The following is a 20,142-nucleotide window of genomic DNA, read 5'->3' on the forward strand; positions in this document are numbered from 1 at the left end:
ATATATATATATATATATATATATATATATATATATATATATATATATATATATATATATATATATATATATATATATATATATATATATATATATATATATATATATATATATATATATATATATATATATATATATATATATATATGCGCGTGCGCGCACTCTAATTATATATAAATGTTATATATATATATACGAAAAACATAATTTTACAAACATTAACCCATTCTAACCCGTCGACATTGTGGATGGATTTTTTAAAAAACTTATCCCACCCTACTAAATGCGCAAATTATACCGTGGACCATGGTCCACAATGCATTGTGGACCATGGTCATGGCTGATATTGTAGTTGTGTTGAAAGGAAATTGCAGTTGCGCGAAACAGAGGTCGTTCATCCGTTCAACACAACTGCAGTATCTATTCAACACAATTGCAGTTCCAGACGGATGAAACGGCCTTTGTTCCGCGCAACTGCAGTTCCATTTCAATACAACTGTAGTATCCGTTCAACACAACTGCAGTATCAGTTCAACACAACTGAAGTATCAACCATGACCCATGGTCCACGGTATAACGACTGTACTCACTATCATTTTTCAATTTCAGTTTAGTGGTTCAACTCTTAGATAAGCCCAACAACGTAACTCGTAGTTTTTGGTTAAGGCCAACCCAACAATTAAAAAAAAAACATTTAACCCAAATCAACAAGCCCAACAACCTTGCAATGTTGACCCAATTGACATCCCTACTTACATTTAAGGATTGTCAATGAGGAAACAAGTAGCATTGTGTTGTGAAAGGCTTCAAGTCACTTGTATCTATAACCACAATACATATATAGTAAACTCTTTCATTCTATTAACGAGAGGAGTTGAGTAAGAAATATTCTGAACCACTATAAATCTCTCTACTTTACTTTAAATGTATTTATTTTCTGTTCAATCCATACTAAATAGACTTCACTTATTCAAATAAATCAAACCAAGCTATAAACAAAGTAAAACTTATTAGCTGGAAGTCAAAGATTTCTACTAGGAAACTCGCATTTAGGAATCATAAATGCCATTTATCTTCTCCTCCCTTACTTTTGAACATTTTAATCAAATATTGAGAAAGAAAATCATAAAAATTAAAAGGTTATCCTCCATATAATCCATGTGAAATTTTATAATACACACATATAGTCAATGACATGGTCTAGTGGCACAAATAGAAGATCATGGATTTGAGTCCCAGTTTATTTTACCTACCTGAAGGTGGCTAGCAACATTTTGCACAGTTAATTCTGGCACATTCATCACCTCCAGAATCTTACTTGGCACGGCATTTTCGTCTGCATGGAAGCAAATTTAAATATAAAAATAAAAGAGGGAGCTGATGAGGCAGTTTGTATTGGATCTTTAATGAAATTAGTATAAAATCTTACTCTTTAGGCCGCCTAGAAGTACAATGGCGTCCAAGAATAAGAAGTGAAATAGAGCTGTCCAGAACATGATCGATTTTCTTCGTTCTTAGTCCGTCAACCCTGCCAGAATTGAAGCTTCAGACACCAGAAGAAGATCGAGTGATTATAATTAATGCAGCAGATAAGTGACTAATATATACTGTATTATATTGTTGAATTCGTCCCACACTGCGTGGCTTTTTACTTCTAAGAGATTTTTATTTATTTATTTATTTTTTTGCTTCGAGATTTTGATATCACAAACCCGGCCACTTTGACTTTTGAGTTTTTGAAGACAATGACAAGTTTATTTTCAAGATGGCTAGCCAGTTCACTTGCTGGGTGATATGGCCAAAAATATATATATTTTTTTATTATGTAATTTGCCACTTAGATTAGAGCATTCTTATCAGTTGGGATATTTCGCTGTAAATAAGAAGTTTTTGTAAGTGTGATTAGGAAAGAGAAAATGGAGAGGGATAAATAAAAATAAAAGACAAAACAAAATTGAAAAAAAAAAATTACTAATTTATGCTGTTGTCAGGCTGACGCCCCCATGCGGGCGCTGCAACTCGCACAACTAGCAGCCAACTTAAAATTTTTTTTTGTTGGGAACTGAAATAACTTTGCATTTGCAGGAGAATCAATTTTCCTCTCTCTCCTATTTCTCACTCTTTCAAATCAGCATTTACTATTTCAATATCTCACTATGATACATTGATCAGGTTGCTCTTAGGAAGCTTGCTGCTGCAGCAGCAAGCCGCCCTGACGTGACTGTTTTTTTTTTTTTTTGGGTGAAGGTTACCTATTTTGTTTTCCTTTTTTTTTTTTTCTTTTTGTTTTGTTTTGATAATCCATAATGTTTTGTGTGTATATGTATATACTTAATGTTTGTGTGTTACGTGATTTTTGTTTCTTTTTTTCTTTTTGTTTTGATTTGTTAATATTTTATATATATATAAAAATTTGTAGTATAATTTACATTCGAATATATATATAGTACAAATAATTTTATAAATTGGTTTTTAAAAATTACAGTTTTAGATTTTTAGTATTGTTATTTTTAATATTTAAAAGTACTTTATATACAAAATTATGTTTTCGGGTTTTCATTTTTATTATTTTTATATATTGATATAAATTAATAATTTTGAAGAGAAAATAATATTTATTGAGAAAAATATATTAATTTTTTATAGTGATGTGAAATTGGGTCGCTTTTAAAAGTTTAATGGATTTGCAGGGATGTAGTGTGAATAGTAAATGATTTGCAAATGAGATGATGTGGAAGTGGGACCCATTTTTGAAAGTAAGAGAAAGTTGCAGGGATAAGGTTAGCCTTATTACGGAGTATTTTTTTAACATCTTTTTCTGAAAATAATAATATCCTCTATAGAAATAATGGCAACGCACAGACATGTGTGTAAAAAGTGATAACTAATTTTAACTGTTCATCAAGATCGGATTGAGGGTTTTAATAAAATAAAAAACATAGGCCAATTTTATAGTCATTGAAAATTTTAAAAATGCAATTTATTTTATAATTATTAAATTACAAACTTAAAAGTTTAGTATATATTGATAAAATTCTAGCCCTTGAATTTTCAAGATGGTTGGTGTAGATATTTCTACACTTTTTTATAAGGAGCGGTGTGGATTCGGATTTTTATTTCAATATAAATAACTAAATATATATATAGTCATAATCAGGTATGATTGCGCCTTAACGTGCGGTCAGTGCGGCCGCATTACTATATATATAGATATACACCACTCAATGTTAGAAAATGCACCACACAAATATGCACCGTTAGGTACGCATCACCAAAAAACACACAACTAGGTATGAAAATATACACCGCACAGTGTTAGGAAATGCACTATTAGGGGCAAGGGAGTTGTGGTGCATTATTTTTGGTGTTTGATGTGTTTTTTGGTGTGTTTGTGTATTTTCATTGTGGTGAATTTTCTAACATTGAGTGATGTATATTATACATAGTGGTTTATTTTGCACCGGCCGCACGGGAAGACTCAGTTTTATATATATATATATATATATATATATATATATATATATATATATATATATATATCCAAGTTTCTTTAAGCTCCTGCGATTAATTTGTCAACTTTCCATCATTACTGAAGTACGATAATTTTTTATTTTTATTTTTTGTAATTTCATATGTGTGTATATATAGTTTTTGTTTTTCTTCTTCTTTTTTTTTTTTTTTTTTTTAGTTTCATACGTTTGTATATATTTATCTACTTCTATGTTGATTGTTTTCCTCCAAATTTTGTATGTAAGCATACACATGTAGTACACGAACCAGAGAAATTCAGTTCATGTATGTATGATAAATTGTTTCATTCTTCGGGCGATATTATTTTGTTGTTTTGTTTTGTTTTGATATGATCTCTTTTTATTTATAATTACTTTTGAAATAATATAATAAGTTTTATTATATTTTGTATTTATTATGGTGGGTGAGTATGTCTGTATTTGTATGTGCTTTATTTTCAATATCGGTATTTTAATTATTTAAATGATATTATTTTTCTATTCTCTGATTTTGATTCAACCAAACACAAAAATATGATTACTCATATAATTTCATATTTATTCACATTGTGAATTAAACAATAGAATATTATTCATATTCTATTTCTTTCTTTTTAAAATTTTATTATATTCTTTTTATTTTTATTCATTAAACCAAACGCCACATTAGCTAACTGATTTGTTTAGAAATTTGAATATATATAAGACCAACCTCATCTGTATAATTTTTTCTAATCTGTTTTTTGCAGGACATGCATGCATGCAACGATCGAGTGAATATAATGTATATGGATAAGTGAATATATAGCTAATATATATTACGGAGTATATACTTTAATTCGCGCACATGCAGCTACGGCGTGGCTTTTTCCTTCTAAGAGATCTTCTTTTCTTTTTTTTTTTTCTTTTTTTTTTTTTTTTTTTTCTTTTTTTTTTTTGTTTTTGTTTTTTTGTTTTTTTGCTTGTTAGAGATTTTGATTAGACACATAACCCCACCTCCCCTCACACCCTTGACTTAACAATATCCTTTATAGAAATTTTGCAACACCTACACAGCACACACGTGTGTGTGCAAGATCAAATCAAAACATGGTATTTCTGTAAAAAAAAAAGTGATAACTAATTTTAACAGTTCATTAAGATTTGATTGAACGTTTTAATAAAAAAAAAAAACATGAGTCAATTTTATAGTTATTAAAAATTTTTAAGAGTGTGATTTATATTAATATATAAGGAGGAGCGGATTTTTCACTCACTCACACACACACACATATATATACTAGTATTTTGTACGCGCGATGCGCGAAAACTCATGCCCAATATTAAAACATTAATAAATACAAATAATTAGAATTTATAATTCGAATTATATATACATAAATAATATATGTATTTTATACACACATATATGATTTACCATTAATAGAAACTTAATTAAAATATAATCAACCATTAAATTAATTATATAATGATTTTAATAAAATGATAATTAAAGAATAAGAAAAAGATATGATAGATATAAGTGTATGGTAATAATGATGGAGTTAAAATTAACGGTGTTATAACGGTGTAAGTGTAGTTTTGTATAACAAGAATGTAGTAGGGATATTTTTGTCAAATAACATTGAAGTGTACAACATTTAAAGCAAAATGTATACTTTTATTAGCATACAAAAAGAATGACATAAATCAAGAATATAAACTTGATTGAGACTTATTATGTTTTTAGAAATCTGTGAATGAAGGTTATACCTCTCATTTACGTTCGTTTTTTCTGTTAAATTTTTTTTTGTACGTTATGCTATAAAAGTTGTACTACATAATATTTTGGACAAATATACCCCTACCGTTATAACTTCCGTTATCTTTTCCACTATTGTTACTATGCACATGCATCCAACATATACAAGCTAGTAATAGAAGTAGATCATAGTAGGAGTCCTAACATTCCCCCTCCCCTCCCCCCCAAGCTCAGGTGGGCGCAGCAACCTGAAGCTTGTCACGTAGAAAAGCAAAGCGAACTGCTAGTGGATTAGTAAAGATGTCATCCTTAGTCGAAATAAAGTTAACCTGAAGCTCCCCTACAACCACCTTATCACGAACAAAGTGATAATCGATCTCGATGTGCTTCGTACGAACATGAAACACAGGATTGACACACATGTACGTGACACCAAGATTATCACACCATAGCTTCGGAGGAGAGACCAAAGGCACACCCAACTCATGAAGTAACGAAACAACCCAGGTAACCTCAGCACACACATCTGCAATAACCTTGTACTCTGCTTTAGTAGAGGACCGAGCCATAGTACGCTGTTTCTTACACACCCACGACACAAGATTAGAACCCAGGAACACAGCGGAGCCACTAATAGACTTCCTATCCACAGGACAACTAGCCTAGTCCGAATCACAATAAGCATGAATAACCGAATGAGATGACTTACGAAGCATTAGACCAAGATGCGTGGTCCCCTTGACATACCGAAGAACCCTCTTAAGGTGCGCTCAATGGTCCACAATGGGAACGTGTATCTGCTGACATAACAAATTAACTACAAAAGACAAATCAGAGCGAGTCACAGTGAGATACTGCAATGCACCAGCCAAGCTCTTGCCCTCTTGTACCTAGTAGGATCTGCATACGGTTCAGAGGATTCATAGGAAGAGCGCGACACAGGAATAGGAATAGCCAAAGGCTTACAATCAAACATCCTTACCCGCTTCAGAATGTCAAACATATACCTCTTCTGAGAAAGCAACATGCCACCCCCAATAGCCACAGTCTGAATACCAAGAAAAAAAGGAAGGACTACTGAAATCGCGAATCTTAAGGCCATAGACAACTTAGATAGTTAGATATAAGAATAGACACCAATGAGGGATCGCTCCCCATAACCAAAATATCATCCACATAAACCAACAAATAAATATGCAACTCCCCCTGGGTAAAAACAAATAGAGATACATCCGTCTTAGACGCCTGAAACCCCACAGACAACAAGAAAACATGCAAACGAGTAAACCAAGCACGCGGGGCCTGCTTAAGACCATATAAGGACCTCTGCAACAAACAAACATGATCAGGATAGTCCGAGTCAGCATACCCAGGTGGCAGGTGGCTGACTCATGTATACCGTCTCAACCAACGCACCATTCAAAAACGTGTTGTGCACATCACGTTGCCGCACAATCCAACCAGAAGTCAAAGCTAGAGACAACAACATGCGAATCGTAGTGGGCTTAACTAGAGGATTGAACGTATCAAAGAAATCCTACCCAGCCACTTGGTTTATGACGCTCAATCGAACCATCCACCTTCCGCTTGGTGCGAAAGACCACTTACACCCTACAACATTCATACCTATACGAAAAGGCACAAGCCTCCACGTCTGATTCTACAACAGAGCATTAAACTCAGCATCCATAGCCTCTCTCCACTCAGGAAAACGAATAGCCTGAATATAGCAGGTAGGCTCTGCAAGACACGCCTCAGCTGACAAGGCAACCAACATAGCCCCCTCAGCGCTAACCCTGCTTCGCGTCATAGGACCATGCTCCCGTGCAGTAGGACGAGAAACAGTGGAACGACGCACCCAAGAGGCCACCACAGGCTGACCCAAACGAGAAGGAACCACCACTGCACACTCGCAACACCCCCAGGGCTGCAGCTAAGCACCAACAACAGATTGCACAACAGGCTTAGTAGCAAAAGAAAAACATGCTCATCAAAACGAACATGCCTATAAATGAAGACCTTGTTCGTGTTCAAATTCATACATCGATACTCCCAAAAAGAGTCAGGATACCCAAGAAACACATATGTAGCAGACCTAAAACTCATCTTATGACGATTATTAGGACAAAGATGAGGAAAACACAAGCAACCAAAGACACGCAGAAAAGAATAAGAGGGTGGAAACCGATGTAACACAAAATGCAGGCTTTTATTCGCTAAGGTAGGCGTGGGCATCCGATTAATCAGATACACCGTAGACTCAAAGGTGTAGTCCCAAAACCGAGACGGAACAGAGGCATGTGCAAGCAAAGTGATGCTAGTTTCAACAATATGGCGGTGCTTACGCTCAACGCGACCATTTTGCTCTTGAGTGTAGACACACGACTGTCTGTGAAGAATGCCAAGTCTAAGAAACTCATAGTGAAACTTATTATATTCAGCACTAAGATCATATTGGACATACTTAATGCAACAACCAAAAGAGCGTTCAACTAACGCACGAAACTGAGCAAAAATAGCATAAAAATCCGATTTCAAACACATAGGGAAAAACCAAATATAACGGGTGTAGTCATCAACAAAAATTACAAAATATCGATAACCATTAATAGATAAAATGGGGGCAGGACCCCAAATGTCAGTGTACACTAAATCTAAAACATGCAAACTAGAAGACTGAACACGAGAAAGAGGGAAACACGCAGATTTCCCCATTTGACACTCACTACAAAGAGAATCTAAACGACTAGACGAAGTAACTAAATAGGACTTCAAAATATGACTTTGAACATGATGATGTGGATGACCCAGACGCCCATGCGACACAGATGATGACGCACGAGCGGAGAGAAAAACAGACGAAGAAGAAAACGAAGAAGACATCGGCAAAGAATATAAGCCACCCAAACTCTTACCCCGTAGAAGCACCGTTTTGGTACGGATATCATTCACAACAAAATATGAGGGATAAAACTAAAAAACACACGTTATTTTCATATGCAAATTTCTGAACAGAAAGCAACGGAGTAGACAACCCAGGAACATGCAAGACACGAGACATATGAAAAGAACGAGAAGGGGGTAGAAAACGATGTATAGCTAACCCTAGAGATAGTCAATGCCTTACCATTACCAACCCGCAAGGTGTCAGCACCGGTCACGACCATCCGGAGTGGCATGATATGTGGCCCCCGTGTAATGGAACCAAGTCTGAGAGGTCAGTGGCGCCCCCAAATCAAGAGCATCTTGAAACACCATGTGAGCCTACGAACCATAAGAGTAGTGACGATAACACGTCACAGTAGTGTGCCATGATAAATCACATATCTGACACCTCGAACCAGAACACGAGCCGCCGCGCCCACCGCGCCATTGCTGCTGCTCACGGTCTCGCGATTGCCCTTACTGCCCAGAAACTGAATCGCACCAGTGTTTTTGTCCATATTGCTGCAACGAACCAGAACCATCGTGCTGGGAACCTCCACGCCATTGATGTCCTCCGTGATTACCAGAATAGCTTGAACCTCTGCGAGCGACATTAACCACTGGCGCCAAACCACTAACCGCCGACGAGAACTCATCAGCATGAGTAAACTCCCGGGCTCCCAGCAAATCCACCATATCCTCCAGCGACACCGGCGTAGCACACGAAGAAAGCGAAGTAGTAAACGACCGGAACTCCGGACGAAGGCCGCGGAACACATAAATGTTCATCTCATCGATAGTAATTGGGCGACCAACGAGCACCAGATCCTCTAGCAAAACCTTCACACGACCAAGGTAATCAGCAACCGACGCCTCACTTTGCTGCAATATTTGTAACTAATCGAGAAGATAGATAAACGGCACGAGCACGAGACGTGGACGCCAACGCCAACTCAATCGCACGCCAACGCCAACTCAATCGCACGCCAGACCGCCATTGAAGTCCGTTTACCAAGAACCAAGGGCATAACTTCCTCAGGCAAAGAAGAGATAATCATGGGCAGAATCACTTGATCCTGTTGAAACCACAAATTGTACGTCGGATTAACAGAGGCGGTGGAGGCGGCCGCACCAGCCAGAGTAGGCAGCGTGGCAGGCAGGCAAGGAATAGAGCCATCAATGTAGCCCATAAAATTCTGACCATGAAGAAACAGATAAGCTGCGCGCGTAAAAAAAGAAAGTTGCGGTTGGTGAGCTTGATACTCACAAAGTGATGAGCCGAGGATAACGAGTTCGGCAACGAAGGAGCGGCCACATCAGAAACAGACATCTCTGAGGAGACCTCAGCAGAACCGTCATTGGCCATGGGGAAAAAAATAAAAGAAACTTGCGATGATACCAAATTAGGGTTTTGTATATCTGAATGTCTCAATCATACAAGATTAAAAAGGGGAACTATATACAAGCTATAGAGTTATACTAGTAATAGAAGTAGATCATAATAGGATAATAATGTGGACTTATCTAAACCATACATTGATCTGCAAAATCTGATGGATGGGAAATCAAGTAAAAAATGTGCGGGTCATTTTCATAAATATTACAAATTTTAAAATGACCGAGGTCATTTTTATGAATATGACAAAATTTTGTTTATTTTTAATCATTAGATGATCGACTAGATCAATTGATGAGTGTAGTTTTCGCGGTGGATGGAAAGTAATAGGTGGTAAAACGGAAAGATTTCCGAGTATCGTTCTCAAAGGATGGCAAGGAGGGAATTCAAGCGGTAAGGGGATTAAGCACAAGAGTGTTTAGTGTTTGAAAGCTAACCCAAACATAGTAAGAAAGGTGCATGAACCATAATGAAAATAAGGAACAAACAATGGAAACAATCAATGGGGAAGGAGGATTTGGATATTGCAACTCATATAGGTATCCTTGATTTCCTAAGATATTAGGCTAGCAACACTTAGATAATGAAAATGAGATAAGGTCACCAACACCACCGCCACTCTTGTGGTCAATGGACTCACTCCTTAGACCGTAATGTCATCCTTGTGATCACTAGGCTAGGAGAGGCATTTTGTCAAACACGTTATGTGCCTCTTATCTTCCACTTCTCCCTTTTCTCAAAGGTGAGAGGGAAATGTGCTAGGCTAGGCTAAGGAGTAACTCTACTCTCGTAGATGAGACTCCTTCTCCAAACACCTCTCATATAGGTTGATCACCCCTACACAAGAGTCAAAGTGGATCACCACTCACACAATCAAACTCATAATCAAGCAATTGCAAAACCTAATTGATCAATTCAAAGCTCAAAAACATCCATACAACATTGCTCAATCCAAATCCATAAAGATCTATCTAATCATACTTGGAATTGAAATAGCAAAAGGTAAAAGTAATGACAAGAAATTAAAAGGAAGACTTAGCTAGGAATTGAACTTTGAATTTGAACTTGAACTTGAAATTGAACTTTAATCTTGAACTTGAATGTAGATCACAATCTTGCACCAATGGAATTCTTCTCTAATTCTAATCTAAACCTAAGAATTGCAATGTGTAGTGAATTGGGAGAGATCTCTCTAGGCTAATCCTAGAGAGAGAAATATTCTAAAGTGGCCTAAAACTGAAGTGTGATGGATCCCCTGCAAAATGGCTCAATTCCCCTTTTAAACATTGCAAAACCGCCAAATTTCCGCGATGGACGCCCTGGTGGACGCGCGTCCACGGGCGCGTCCACGGCGTTAATTGCGTCCAGACTTCAACTTCAGAGAGGGCTGAAAGTTGGACGCGGGCGTCCACCCCGCGTCCGCTGCGCGTCTACAGCAGACCTATGTTCTGCTGTCAAACTTCTGCAAGCGATATTTCGGACGCAGGGGCGGACGCATGGGTGGACGCGCGTCCACTGCGCGTCCACCGCGCGTCCACTGCAGTCCTGGCCTAATTTTGCTCCAACTTTGGTTCGTTCTTCACTTATCTAAAATGTTGTCATTTCTTGCCCTTTTTGCACATCTTTTACCTACAAAACAATTAGCCAAGCGTGGAACGGGGTCTAATGACAATAACAAGCATTCTAAAGCAAATTAGGACTAAAACATTCATAAGGGCCGTGAATTATGCACTTAATGATCCACAAATAACCTTATAAAAGAAGTTCTTCACTTATCTGAAATGTTGTCATTTCCTGCCCTTTTTGCACATCTTTTACCTACAAAACAATTAGCCAAGCGTGGAACGGGGTCTAATGACAATAACAAGCATTCTAAAGCAAATTAGGACTAAAACATTCATAAGGGCCGTGAATTATGCACTTAATGATCCACAAATAACCTTATAAAAGTGGTATCTTTTGCACTTATCATCAATGCTATATATATATATATATATATATATATATATATAATTCAGTTCTCGTGCGGTTGGGTGTGTCCCGTGCGGTTGTGCAGTTAAATTTGAGTCATTCATCTTACTTAAATCAACATCCAGGATTAGAAAAAATTTATAAAAAAACGTGGTGGCAATTTGTTAATTTTTGTATCTAGGTCAAGTTTAAGGTAAGTGAGTCTGAAAAAAAATTAGAGATTCCACATCTGACACAAGGTTCTTGATCTGGAAAAGAGAGCAAACTCTTATTAGGCAAAAAAATAGCTTATTGAATTATAAAATACCTGGTTTTATTTCGAAGATGATCCTTCAATGTAGATAACATCACTGGATCATCATCCTTAGCTTCATCTAGATCAAAAACAGTGTCCTATTTGCCAGCTGTAAAAGCAACATTTTTTTGTTTTCTAGAATGGTCAGTAAGGATTTCCATTTCATATGTTTTAAGATTACCCATTAATTGAGCTAAACTTTGATTTTCCCAACCTGAATTTTCTTGAATGGCGGTTACATTCATTCTGAACCGAGGTGGGAGTGACTATAATACCTTTTTGATCAACTTCTGCTGGGAGAACGGTTCACCAAGTGTGGTAGCGCGGTTGGCAATCTCCTGAACACGTTCATTGAAACTGACGATGTCCTCATCTTCATTCATACGCAGATCTTCAAAGTCGCTTTGCACAAGTTGGAGCTTAGATTGCTTGACTGACATAGTACCCTCATACGTTGTTTCTAAAATGTCCCACGCCTCTTTAGCGGAGGCACAACTTGTTATCAAATTAAATTGGCTTTCATCAATTAAAGAAAATATAATATCAAGTGCTTTAATGTTGTGGCATGTTGATGTCATTTCTATTGTAGTCCACTCGATTTCAGGTTTGATGACTTTAGGGTCACTTTCAGTTTCACCAGCCTTGGTAGGATGATCCCATCTAGTTATAACGGATTGCCAAATAAGTTCACCTTGGGCTCTGAGGTGCATTCGGGTACGAGCTTTCCAGTATGCATAATTATCGCCCATTAATGTCGAAGGAGGTCTATTCATTCTGAAACACTTAGCATACAAGGTAAAAAAAAAAAGAAAAAAAAAGGTGAGCTCTTGAGTTCAAGAAACACGATTTTGAAGCCAGATCGGTTAGACTAATAATTTAAGTCCTCGGGCTCTTATACCAATTGAAATTGTATCGTGGGTCTTGAATGTACAAGATATGCCTAAAGTTCCTACTAATTTTTATCAAGATTATTTATATGAATTAATTACCGGATTAGAAACAGATAAATAAGGTAAAAGAACAACAAAGCAAATTAAACAGAACCAGACACCGGGAATTGTTTACGCAGTTTGGAGCTACACTCCTAGTTTGCGGGGCACTTCACGTCAGCCGAATCCACTAGATGATCACAAGGGGTTACAAGGAGTCACAAAACAACCATACAACATCAATTGTTACAAAAACACTCATATCTAGGCCTTCATCATCTTCAAGCTGACCAAGTGCATGCCACGAACAACCTTTAGCAAACCAACAACATCAAACACTTCACCATGATGTTTTAATACTCAATATAACAATAATGAAATAGTATAGAGCTCTCAAATTAATCTGGACCAGAATAGCAAATAGAAAATTGGTAAGAAATCCCATGTGTTTGAGATCTATTAACCAGAAGTATAGATCATGAAGGCTAAATCTGGTTTGAACATAATTCATGATAATTAATAAATAAAATTTTAATGAACATAAATACATTAATAATTAATGAACATAATTATATTAATTAAATAAAATTTTAATTTATAAATTTTTAAAATAATTATGCTGCAACTAGAAGCAACTAAAATTTCTGTTGCTGGTTGTAGCATAAAATTTATGCGAACAACGGCAATTAAAATTGCAACAGATCATAATTGTTTGTTGCGAACAACGGCAAACCACTGTTGTTCGCAGCAAAGAAGAATTGTTGTCAGCATTGATAAATAATAATTTTTTGTAGCAAAGTTTGAAACATACCGTAAAATTGATGAAAAGTTTGTCTAGTTTAGATAGAGAAAAAAAAAGTTTGTAGAAAATCTTGAAAAGTTTGGGGTTTGAGAGTCGGATTTCATCTATTTATATTAATGAAGAAAAAGTCTACAGAAATCTTATTCTGACAGAGTCAACAAAAGTTATTAACTTTTGAATACCAGTAGACTTTTAAATACTCTATAAAAGTCTGAATCGAATACTAATATACTTTTAAAGAGTTTTGAAAAGTCTGAATCCAATACCGGTAGATTTTTAAAGAGTATTTAAAAGTCTAAATTGAATACTGCCAAACTTTTAAAGTTGATAAAAGTCTTTAAAAATCTACAAAAATCATGATTGAATACACTCCCTAAGAATTTGATATTTAATTTTGTATAATTATTTTCGAGTTTTAACATAAACTTCATTAATGCTTATTGGTCCAGCCAAAAACCTTGTGGTCTAGTGGCACCCGGTGTCCCGGTTTACACTCTCATATCATGGATGATGGGAGTGGGTTTGAGCCTCCCTGGAGAATATGACCCTTTATTATATTATGTTAGAGTATAGTAAGTACACCACTATATTACTCTTATTAAATAAACTAGTAGTTGCACCCGTGCGATGCACGGCAATATATGTAATAGATGGAATATATGGTAAGAAATGAAAAAAAAAATATTCTTAGTAAAAGAGAACAAAAAATTTGTAAAAGAATAACGTTGCACTTTCATTATACATTATTAAAAATTTCTTTATACACAACATTTGTAGTTGTATTTTGGAATGGCATATTTTCACCAGTAATCAAAATTTTTAATCCCCTTGGANTTTCTCTCCATTTTTTTTTTCAATACCCATCTGAGATGTGTAGATCGTACCAGCTAATTTCAATTTCTAGATTGAATCTTGCAGAAAAGGTAACTTGCATGGTATATCTTTCAAGATATTTCTATTCTATCATACAAATAATCGCATTTTAATATTTACAAAACCCTAAATGTTTATAATGCGTATGTAGACTCAACAATCTGCCTAAGTCCGATTCCAGTATAGATCTTCCTAAATAGTTAATTCGAAAGCACATGCAGTACATTTTTGTTTAAGAGCTGTATCTTAGTCAGTATTGGTTAGTATGTTTGTTAGATTCGACGTTTTAATATCCAATTTGCTACAAATTTCATTCAATTTCTATGTTGAATTGTTCTGAATTGCATTATTATGTTAATGCAACAAAAATTCATCAGCATTCCTGAATTATTAATTCTGTTTTCTGAGTGTTAAAAAAAAAGTCTTTATACCAAAAAAAATCTATTTGTTGTTTTGTTTGTACTGTGTGTAATTCTTGCAACTTGCAATTTGCCAGTTTTCCAGTAATGGCAACGCCACATGTAAATCTGTCATGAAGGTAATACAATAGGCTTTCTTGATCTCTGTTTTACAAATTATACATCCATGGTTGGCTGTATCTTAGTCAGTATTTGTTAGTATGTTTGTTACATCCACATGTTGTAGACTGTTACTATTTTGCAATGCTTGCTCACCTTCATATTATATAGTTATTAATTAGGTGTTTTTAAATGCTTGGCAAAATCAAAAAGGGAAATAATATTGTTCTAGTTTGCATATATTTTGAAGAATTTGTGGAAGAGAGAATATTCCTGTGGACTGTAAAGTTTTTCCTGGTAATCTACAACAGTGGCTTTAATGTTATGCATTCTGTAATATTTCTATACTATTTAGTCAAAGTATATGAACTGTATAATGTTTAATTGTTTATATTTCATTTGAGCTTTTTATTACACTGACTATGTTTTGAAGTCTGAACATTTTTTTGGATGTACTGCAGCAGAGCAGTTACTCACAGACGGAAAGCAGAGCTCAAAATCATTAAAAAATAAAGACAAAGTCAATACATTATAAGACATTTAAAGCTATAACAACAGGTATTATTTCATGGTATCTTAAAGCTTATTTCTCTTGCCCAGAATGGTAGTTTATTCCTTCAACATTTTCATTCTTCTTCCCTTTGCTAAAGAAGAAATGTGTTAGACAGTAGGTATTAGACAGTAGTAAAATGTTAAGCATAAATGTAGAGTTAAATTACTTCTGACAGTGTATCAACTTTCACAGGCTAAATGCATACAGATTCAACATAGTTTGCAGCAGTCTTGAAGGTATACTTAAGCACAAATCAAGGATATGAAGTGCATTGCAAGGTATGAATTGCAGATAACTGTATCAGAGTTAAACTTACATTCCTAATATGGACCAATATTTACATATTTTGCAGCACTGAGTGACTAAGGTTCATTTAGGCACAGATTATGGATATGAAGTACATATTTTGCAGATTTTATGGGAAAATACACATTACAGACAGCAGCAAGCACTATGCATATGTGAGATGGGACTAAAATGTAGGGTAAGTCAGATAAAATTATATTATTAGAAAATCTCAAACGATTAGCAGTGCATTAATAAATTCATATTATTCCAACAGTGATTGACTATAAGATATACTTAAGCAAACATTATGGATATGAAGTGCATTGCAAGGTCTCAAATTTTACTAAGTGTATTGAAATAAGCAGATAATCCATATGTTCAGGTTTAAAATTTGAAATATGTACAAATAATTTCGTACATATTTATCATATTTTGCAGAGAGCAGCAAACAGTACACCTTACAGAGAGGAGCAAACAGTATACATATGTGATATGAGACTTAAATGTGGGGTAAGTCTGATACAATCTCTCTATGATATGTTATTATGATTGCAGTAGCCATAAAACTACTTCAGATATGGAATTAGTAGGCATAAAAAACCATTGTCAAAGGAAAGCAGAAAAAAATAATATTATCAATGCTGTAGGAAAAAACATAAAGGAAAGGAAAACTGACCTCCGAGTCATGAAAAAAGGCATTCTTAACTCTTGATTACCTCACTGTTCCTTCCTTCTGGAACAACATAAGTTCGTACCAACCGGAGCCTTATTGCCTTGCGTGTGTAGTCTGGGCATATATTTTTTGCCAATGACGTACAGGTGAGACATTTTGATAGCAGAGGCTTAAAATTTTTGCAGATCAGAGAAAGAAGATGAAATGGGAGATAGAGTTTGCTGGAGTTGATCACTGCTTGTTTATAACTCGGTATATATGAAGCCTTTACAGTGGAAAGGCTTCCAACCGTTAATGAATGAATCATTAAATTCACATTGGACATGTAAACGTCCAAAAAGTATGGGAAAGAGTGATTGTAATTATTGTAATATATTTAAATTGTAATATTGTAGTATGTAGTATATATGTAGTATATAAATATAGATACAGATGTAGTATATATATATATATATATATATATATAGATATTATATAGATATGGAACAATTACCAATCACTGAAGAATAAAATTAAACCCTTCGTTTCTTTATTGTTCAGTGATGGTAATCGATCCATTTACATGGCGGGAATAGTAATAATTTTGTGCATTGAGCGGGATTGCAATGATTAATTTTGTGCATTGAGCGGTGCAATAGTAATAAATATGAGAGAAAAGAGACGTGTGAATGCATATATTATGTACTGAGATAATAAATATGATGTACAAAAATAAATATTACAAATTTATGTACCTAGATAAGCTACCAAAACGACATCACATTGCATGGGGGAAAATGCTGAATGCTGATTGGCCTAGGCGATATGGCTTTATTATATAGAGAGATTAGCACCTACAACAAAAAATAAATACATATGCATTTTTTTAATTTAGAATTCGATATTTACAATGCATTTATTCAATAAACAATTATTCATTATCAAAGATTAAAAAAGAAATATAATTTCATTTGTTATACTGCCTTTATTTTCTATAAATAGTTGAGTTTTAAAAAAAAAAGTTTAAAAGGTTTTAGAAAAATTTACAAAAACTCTACAGAAATCAATTAAAATCCATCATTTTAAAAGTATCTGAAAGTATTTAAAAGTATTGAATACACCCTTAATTTGATCAATTTCTTTTCTGGTGCATAGTAGCAATTGGTCACCACCAGTCTTCATTTGTAAGCTGCCCCATAGCTTGCAGTCACCACACAAAACCCTTCTCTCCTTCGCTCGACTCTATCGTCGTCTCTGCAGGCAGCACTTCCACGCTTTGGCTCGCTCTGACTCCATACAAAATGTCCGCAATACTTCGACGCCAACCGCGTCTCTTCTCCGTGATTTCGAGGAACAACCGCCGCTTCTCCTCCAACGCCACCGCCGATCCTCCCAAAGAGCCAATCATTTCCTCTTCAACAATACTCGCCGATCAGCCTCCGCCGTCCGACGCTTCTACTCCCAAACCTCCGCCCGCCGGAGCTGAGAAGAAACCGTGGAGTTTTCTCAAGTATTCCCTCATTGCTGCCCTCACTGGCGGCGTAGCCACAGCTGGTTATGCTACCTACGGTTCGTACTTTGTTATTGATTTTCGCCTATCCTGTATTTCATTGTATGAACTGGATATTGTTTCGTTGCTAATTTGCTATGCTGTTGGTTATTATGCTAGCCGTGTTAGGAAAGAACCTCCAACGCTCAATTGCCAGAATGCTATACAAGCAACAATAAAGCAGTAGACAATGACGAGCGATAAAGTTATTTTTCACTAGAAGCTCTACTATTTTGTATTTATAGAGCATGATTTCTAGGGTTAAACTTACACTGGTTGTGGTTAGTGGTAGAAATGAGAAACTATCATTTAACATGCAATGTGGCAGTAATTTAGTGATTAACAAGAAAAACTACCTGGCTAAGGAAGTTGATTTTGGCTTGGTGTTTATAAAAAGAAATTCAAGAGACTAATTTAATTTCTAACAAATTCTATTAACCTTTTAAGGAATTCAGTTGAATTTTGAGCTTTGTCACTATGGTTTTGACTGCTTTTCTGGCAATATAATACTTAATTCGAATGCCTTCGTGATACAATACCTGAGTTACGGCTGAGTATCTCAGTATCCACCTCTACATCATACTCAATGGATACATTTGGGTATTCTACTTAAATTTGAGGTTTAGTGGTTAAGTGTTGAGTAATGCGTAATATTTTGGCAATTTTGTGTAATTAACTTCATCATAGCTGAGCTATCTTCATCTGCAGCATACTCTCTGGATGAAGTTGATCAGAAGACCAGGGATTTTCGGGCAGCTGCAAATTATACTGTTGGGGATGACGCACCTGCTTTTGATGTGAGTGTTTAAGATGTAGTGCATAGTCTTGTGAAAATTAGTTATCATATATTCAATGAAACTTGTGGAAATAGATTGAATGTTTTTTCATTACTAGCATAAACTTAGATTGCCTTTTCATTAAGAACCATCATACCTGAGTTATGAAAACCTTCTCATTTTTGAAAAAAAGGGTAGGGGTGTTAGGTTGAAAAAAGAGTGGACAGCTTAACACTACAAATGCTTTATTGAAATAGTTATTAATGAATTGAAAATTTAAAGACTTGAAGCCTAGACATTATACATTGGTTTGAAAATGGCATTTTAAGATATGTACCAGTAAACCTCAGAAATGTTGACAAGTGTCCAGATTTCCAAGAGAATTTCATTGCAGGGAGTTTGAGACTAGTTTTTCCTTCTGTGTTATATATCTTGGGATCATTCATATTGTTTCATATAGTGGTGTTCCTGTAATGTTAGAAATAGGTGTCTGAAAATTTCATGTTTCTTCTGCTTATTGCAGAAAATTAAAGCTCGGGTGTATTCTTCTGCAATGACTGGTAATACCATTGTCTTACTGTTTTTCTCTTTAAATATATGTAGAATTTTTAAGTCTAGAGTTTGGCTAAAGTCTTATTTATCACTATTCTATCTTGAACTTTGATGATGTTTCTGATGCCATTAACCTTTTTGGGACTATTAGTATAATGAAACAGTACACAATTTGTTTTCAAAAAAAAAAAAAAAACAGTACAAAATTTTGAGTTGTACATCCAATGAAATGCTCAAGATCTGGTGCATATTCTCATTATCTTATTTCTTCTTCTTCTTCTTCTTCTTCTCTTTATTTTATTTATTTATTTTTTAATTGAATGGTTATTATCTCTCTACCTTTTCAGTACCTGCCAAGTTAGTTGAACTCTACCTAGATCTGAGACGGTTGGCAGAAGAGCAAGTTCGAGTTAAGTATTTGTAGATCATTTATAGTACAGAGTAAAAGCTGCATTTGAATTATGATTTTTTGTTATTTTGATTACATTTCTGCTTCTTTTATCAGATTAAATTGAAGTGTCTGTTTTATTTGTAGGATTATACTGAACCATTATCAGATAAACTACTCCCAGATTTGCACCCCATGGAGCAGCATGTGATTACCCTTGTTCTTGATCTAAATGAGACGCTGGTATATTCTGATTGGAAGGTATCTCTGATTCATAAAACCTGCCTCATTCTTACTTAGAATTTGTGTGTTTATAAGTACCGTGTCAGTTGCAGTTCCTGTGATGCTGGTTTGTGTGTGTGTATAAATGTTACTTAATTTTAAAACACTATTATCCTCCTCTCCTCCTCCCCCTCCGCAACCCC

At 35.2% G+C, this 20,142-nt stretch overlaps 1 protein-coding gene and 2 long non-coding RNA genes across 7 annotated transcripts in view; all 3 read left to right on the forward strand.

Moving 5' to 3' along the window:
- The window catches only part of LOC116023334, a 5,407-nt gene extending 3,598 nt beyond the window's left edge, over positions 1 to 1,809 (forward strand). Inside the window, exon 2 of the long non-coding RNA XR_004099414.1 lies at positions 1,437 to 1,809. This is a non-coding gene — a long non-coding RNA (uncharacterized LOC116023334). The remainder of the gene's footprint in view (positions 1 to 1,436) is intronic.
- A 12,593-nt stretch (positions 1,810 to 14,402) lies between these two features.
- On the forward strand, positions 14,403 to 17,067 carry LOC116023214. 5 transcript variants are annotated; one of them, XR_004099385.1, is made up of 7 exons: positions 14,477 to 14,491; positions 14,938 to 14,979; positions 15,421 to 15,517; positions 15,705 to 15,790; positions 15,865 to 15,996; positions 16,239 to 16,310; positions 16,659 to 17,067. It is a non-coding gene; the product is annotated as an uncharacterized LOC116023214 (long non-coding RNA). The 5 variants fall into 5 exon arrangements; XR_004099384.1 differs by lacking the exon at positions 14,938 to 14,979 and having other exon boundaries at positions 14,403 to 14,491; XR_004099381.1 differs by having other exon boundaries at positions 14,421 to 15,256.
- Positions 17,068 to 17,613: 546 nt separating this feature from the next.
- The window catches only part of LOC116023213 (mitochondrial import inner membrane translocase subunit TIM50), a 7,133-nt gene continuing 4,604 nt past the window's right edge, over positions 17,614 to 20,142 (forward strand). The window contains exons 1-5 of the mRNA XM_031264199.1: positions 17,614 to 18,021; positions 18,710 to 18,798; positions 19,301 to 19,337; positions 19,677 to 19,738; positions 19,865 to 19,978. Of these exons, the coding sequence (XP_031120059.1) occupies positions 17,754 to 18,021; positions 18,710 to 18,798; positions 19,301 to 19,337; positions 19,677 to 19,738; positions 19,865 to 19,978 (570 nt within the window). The 5' untranslated portion in view covers positions 17,614 to 17,753. The remainder of the gene's footprint in view (positions 18,022 to 18,709; positions 18,799 to 19,300; positions 19,338 to 19,676; positions 19,739 to 19,864; positions 19,979 to 20,142) is intronic.

The sequence above is a fragment of the Ipomoea triloba genome, chromosome 6, assembly GCF_003576645.1.
Source record: "Ipomoea triloba cultivar NCNSP0323 chromosome 6, ASM357664v1".
NCBI lineage: Eukaryota > Viridiplantae > Streptophyta > Magnoliopsida > Solanales > Convolvulaceae > Ipomoea > Ipomoea triloba.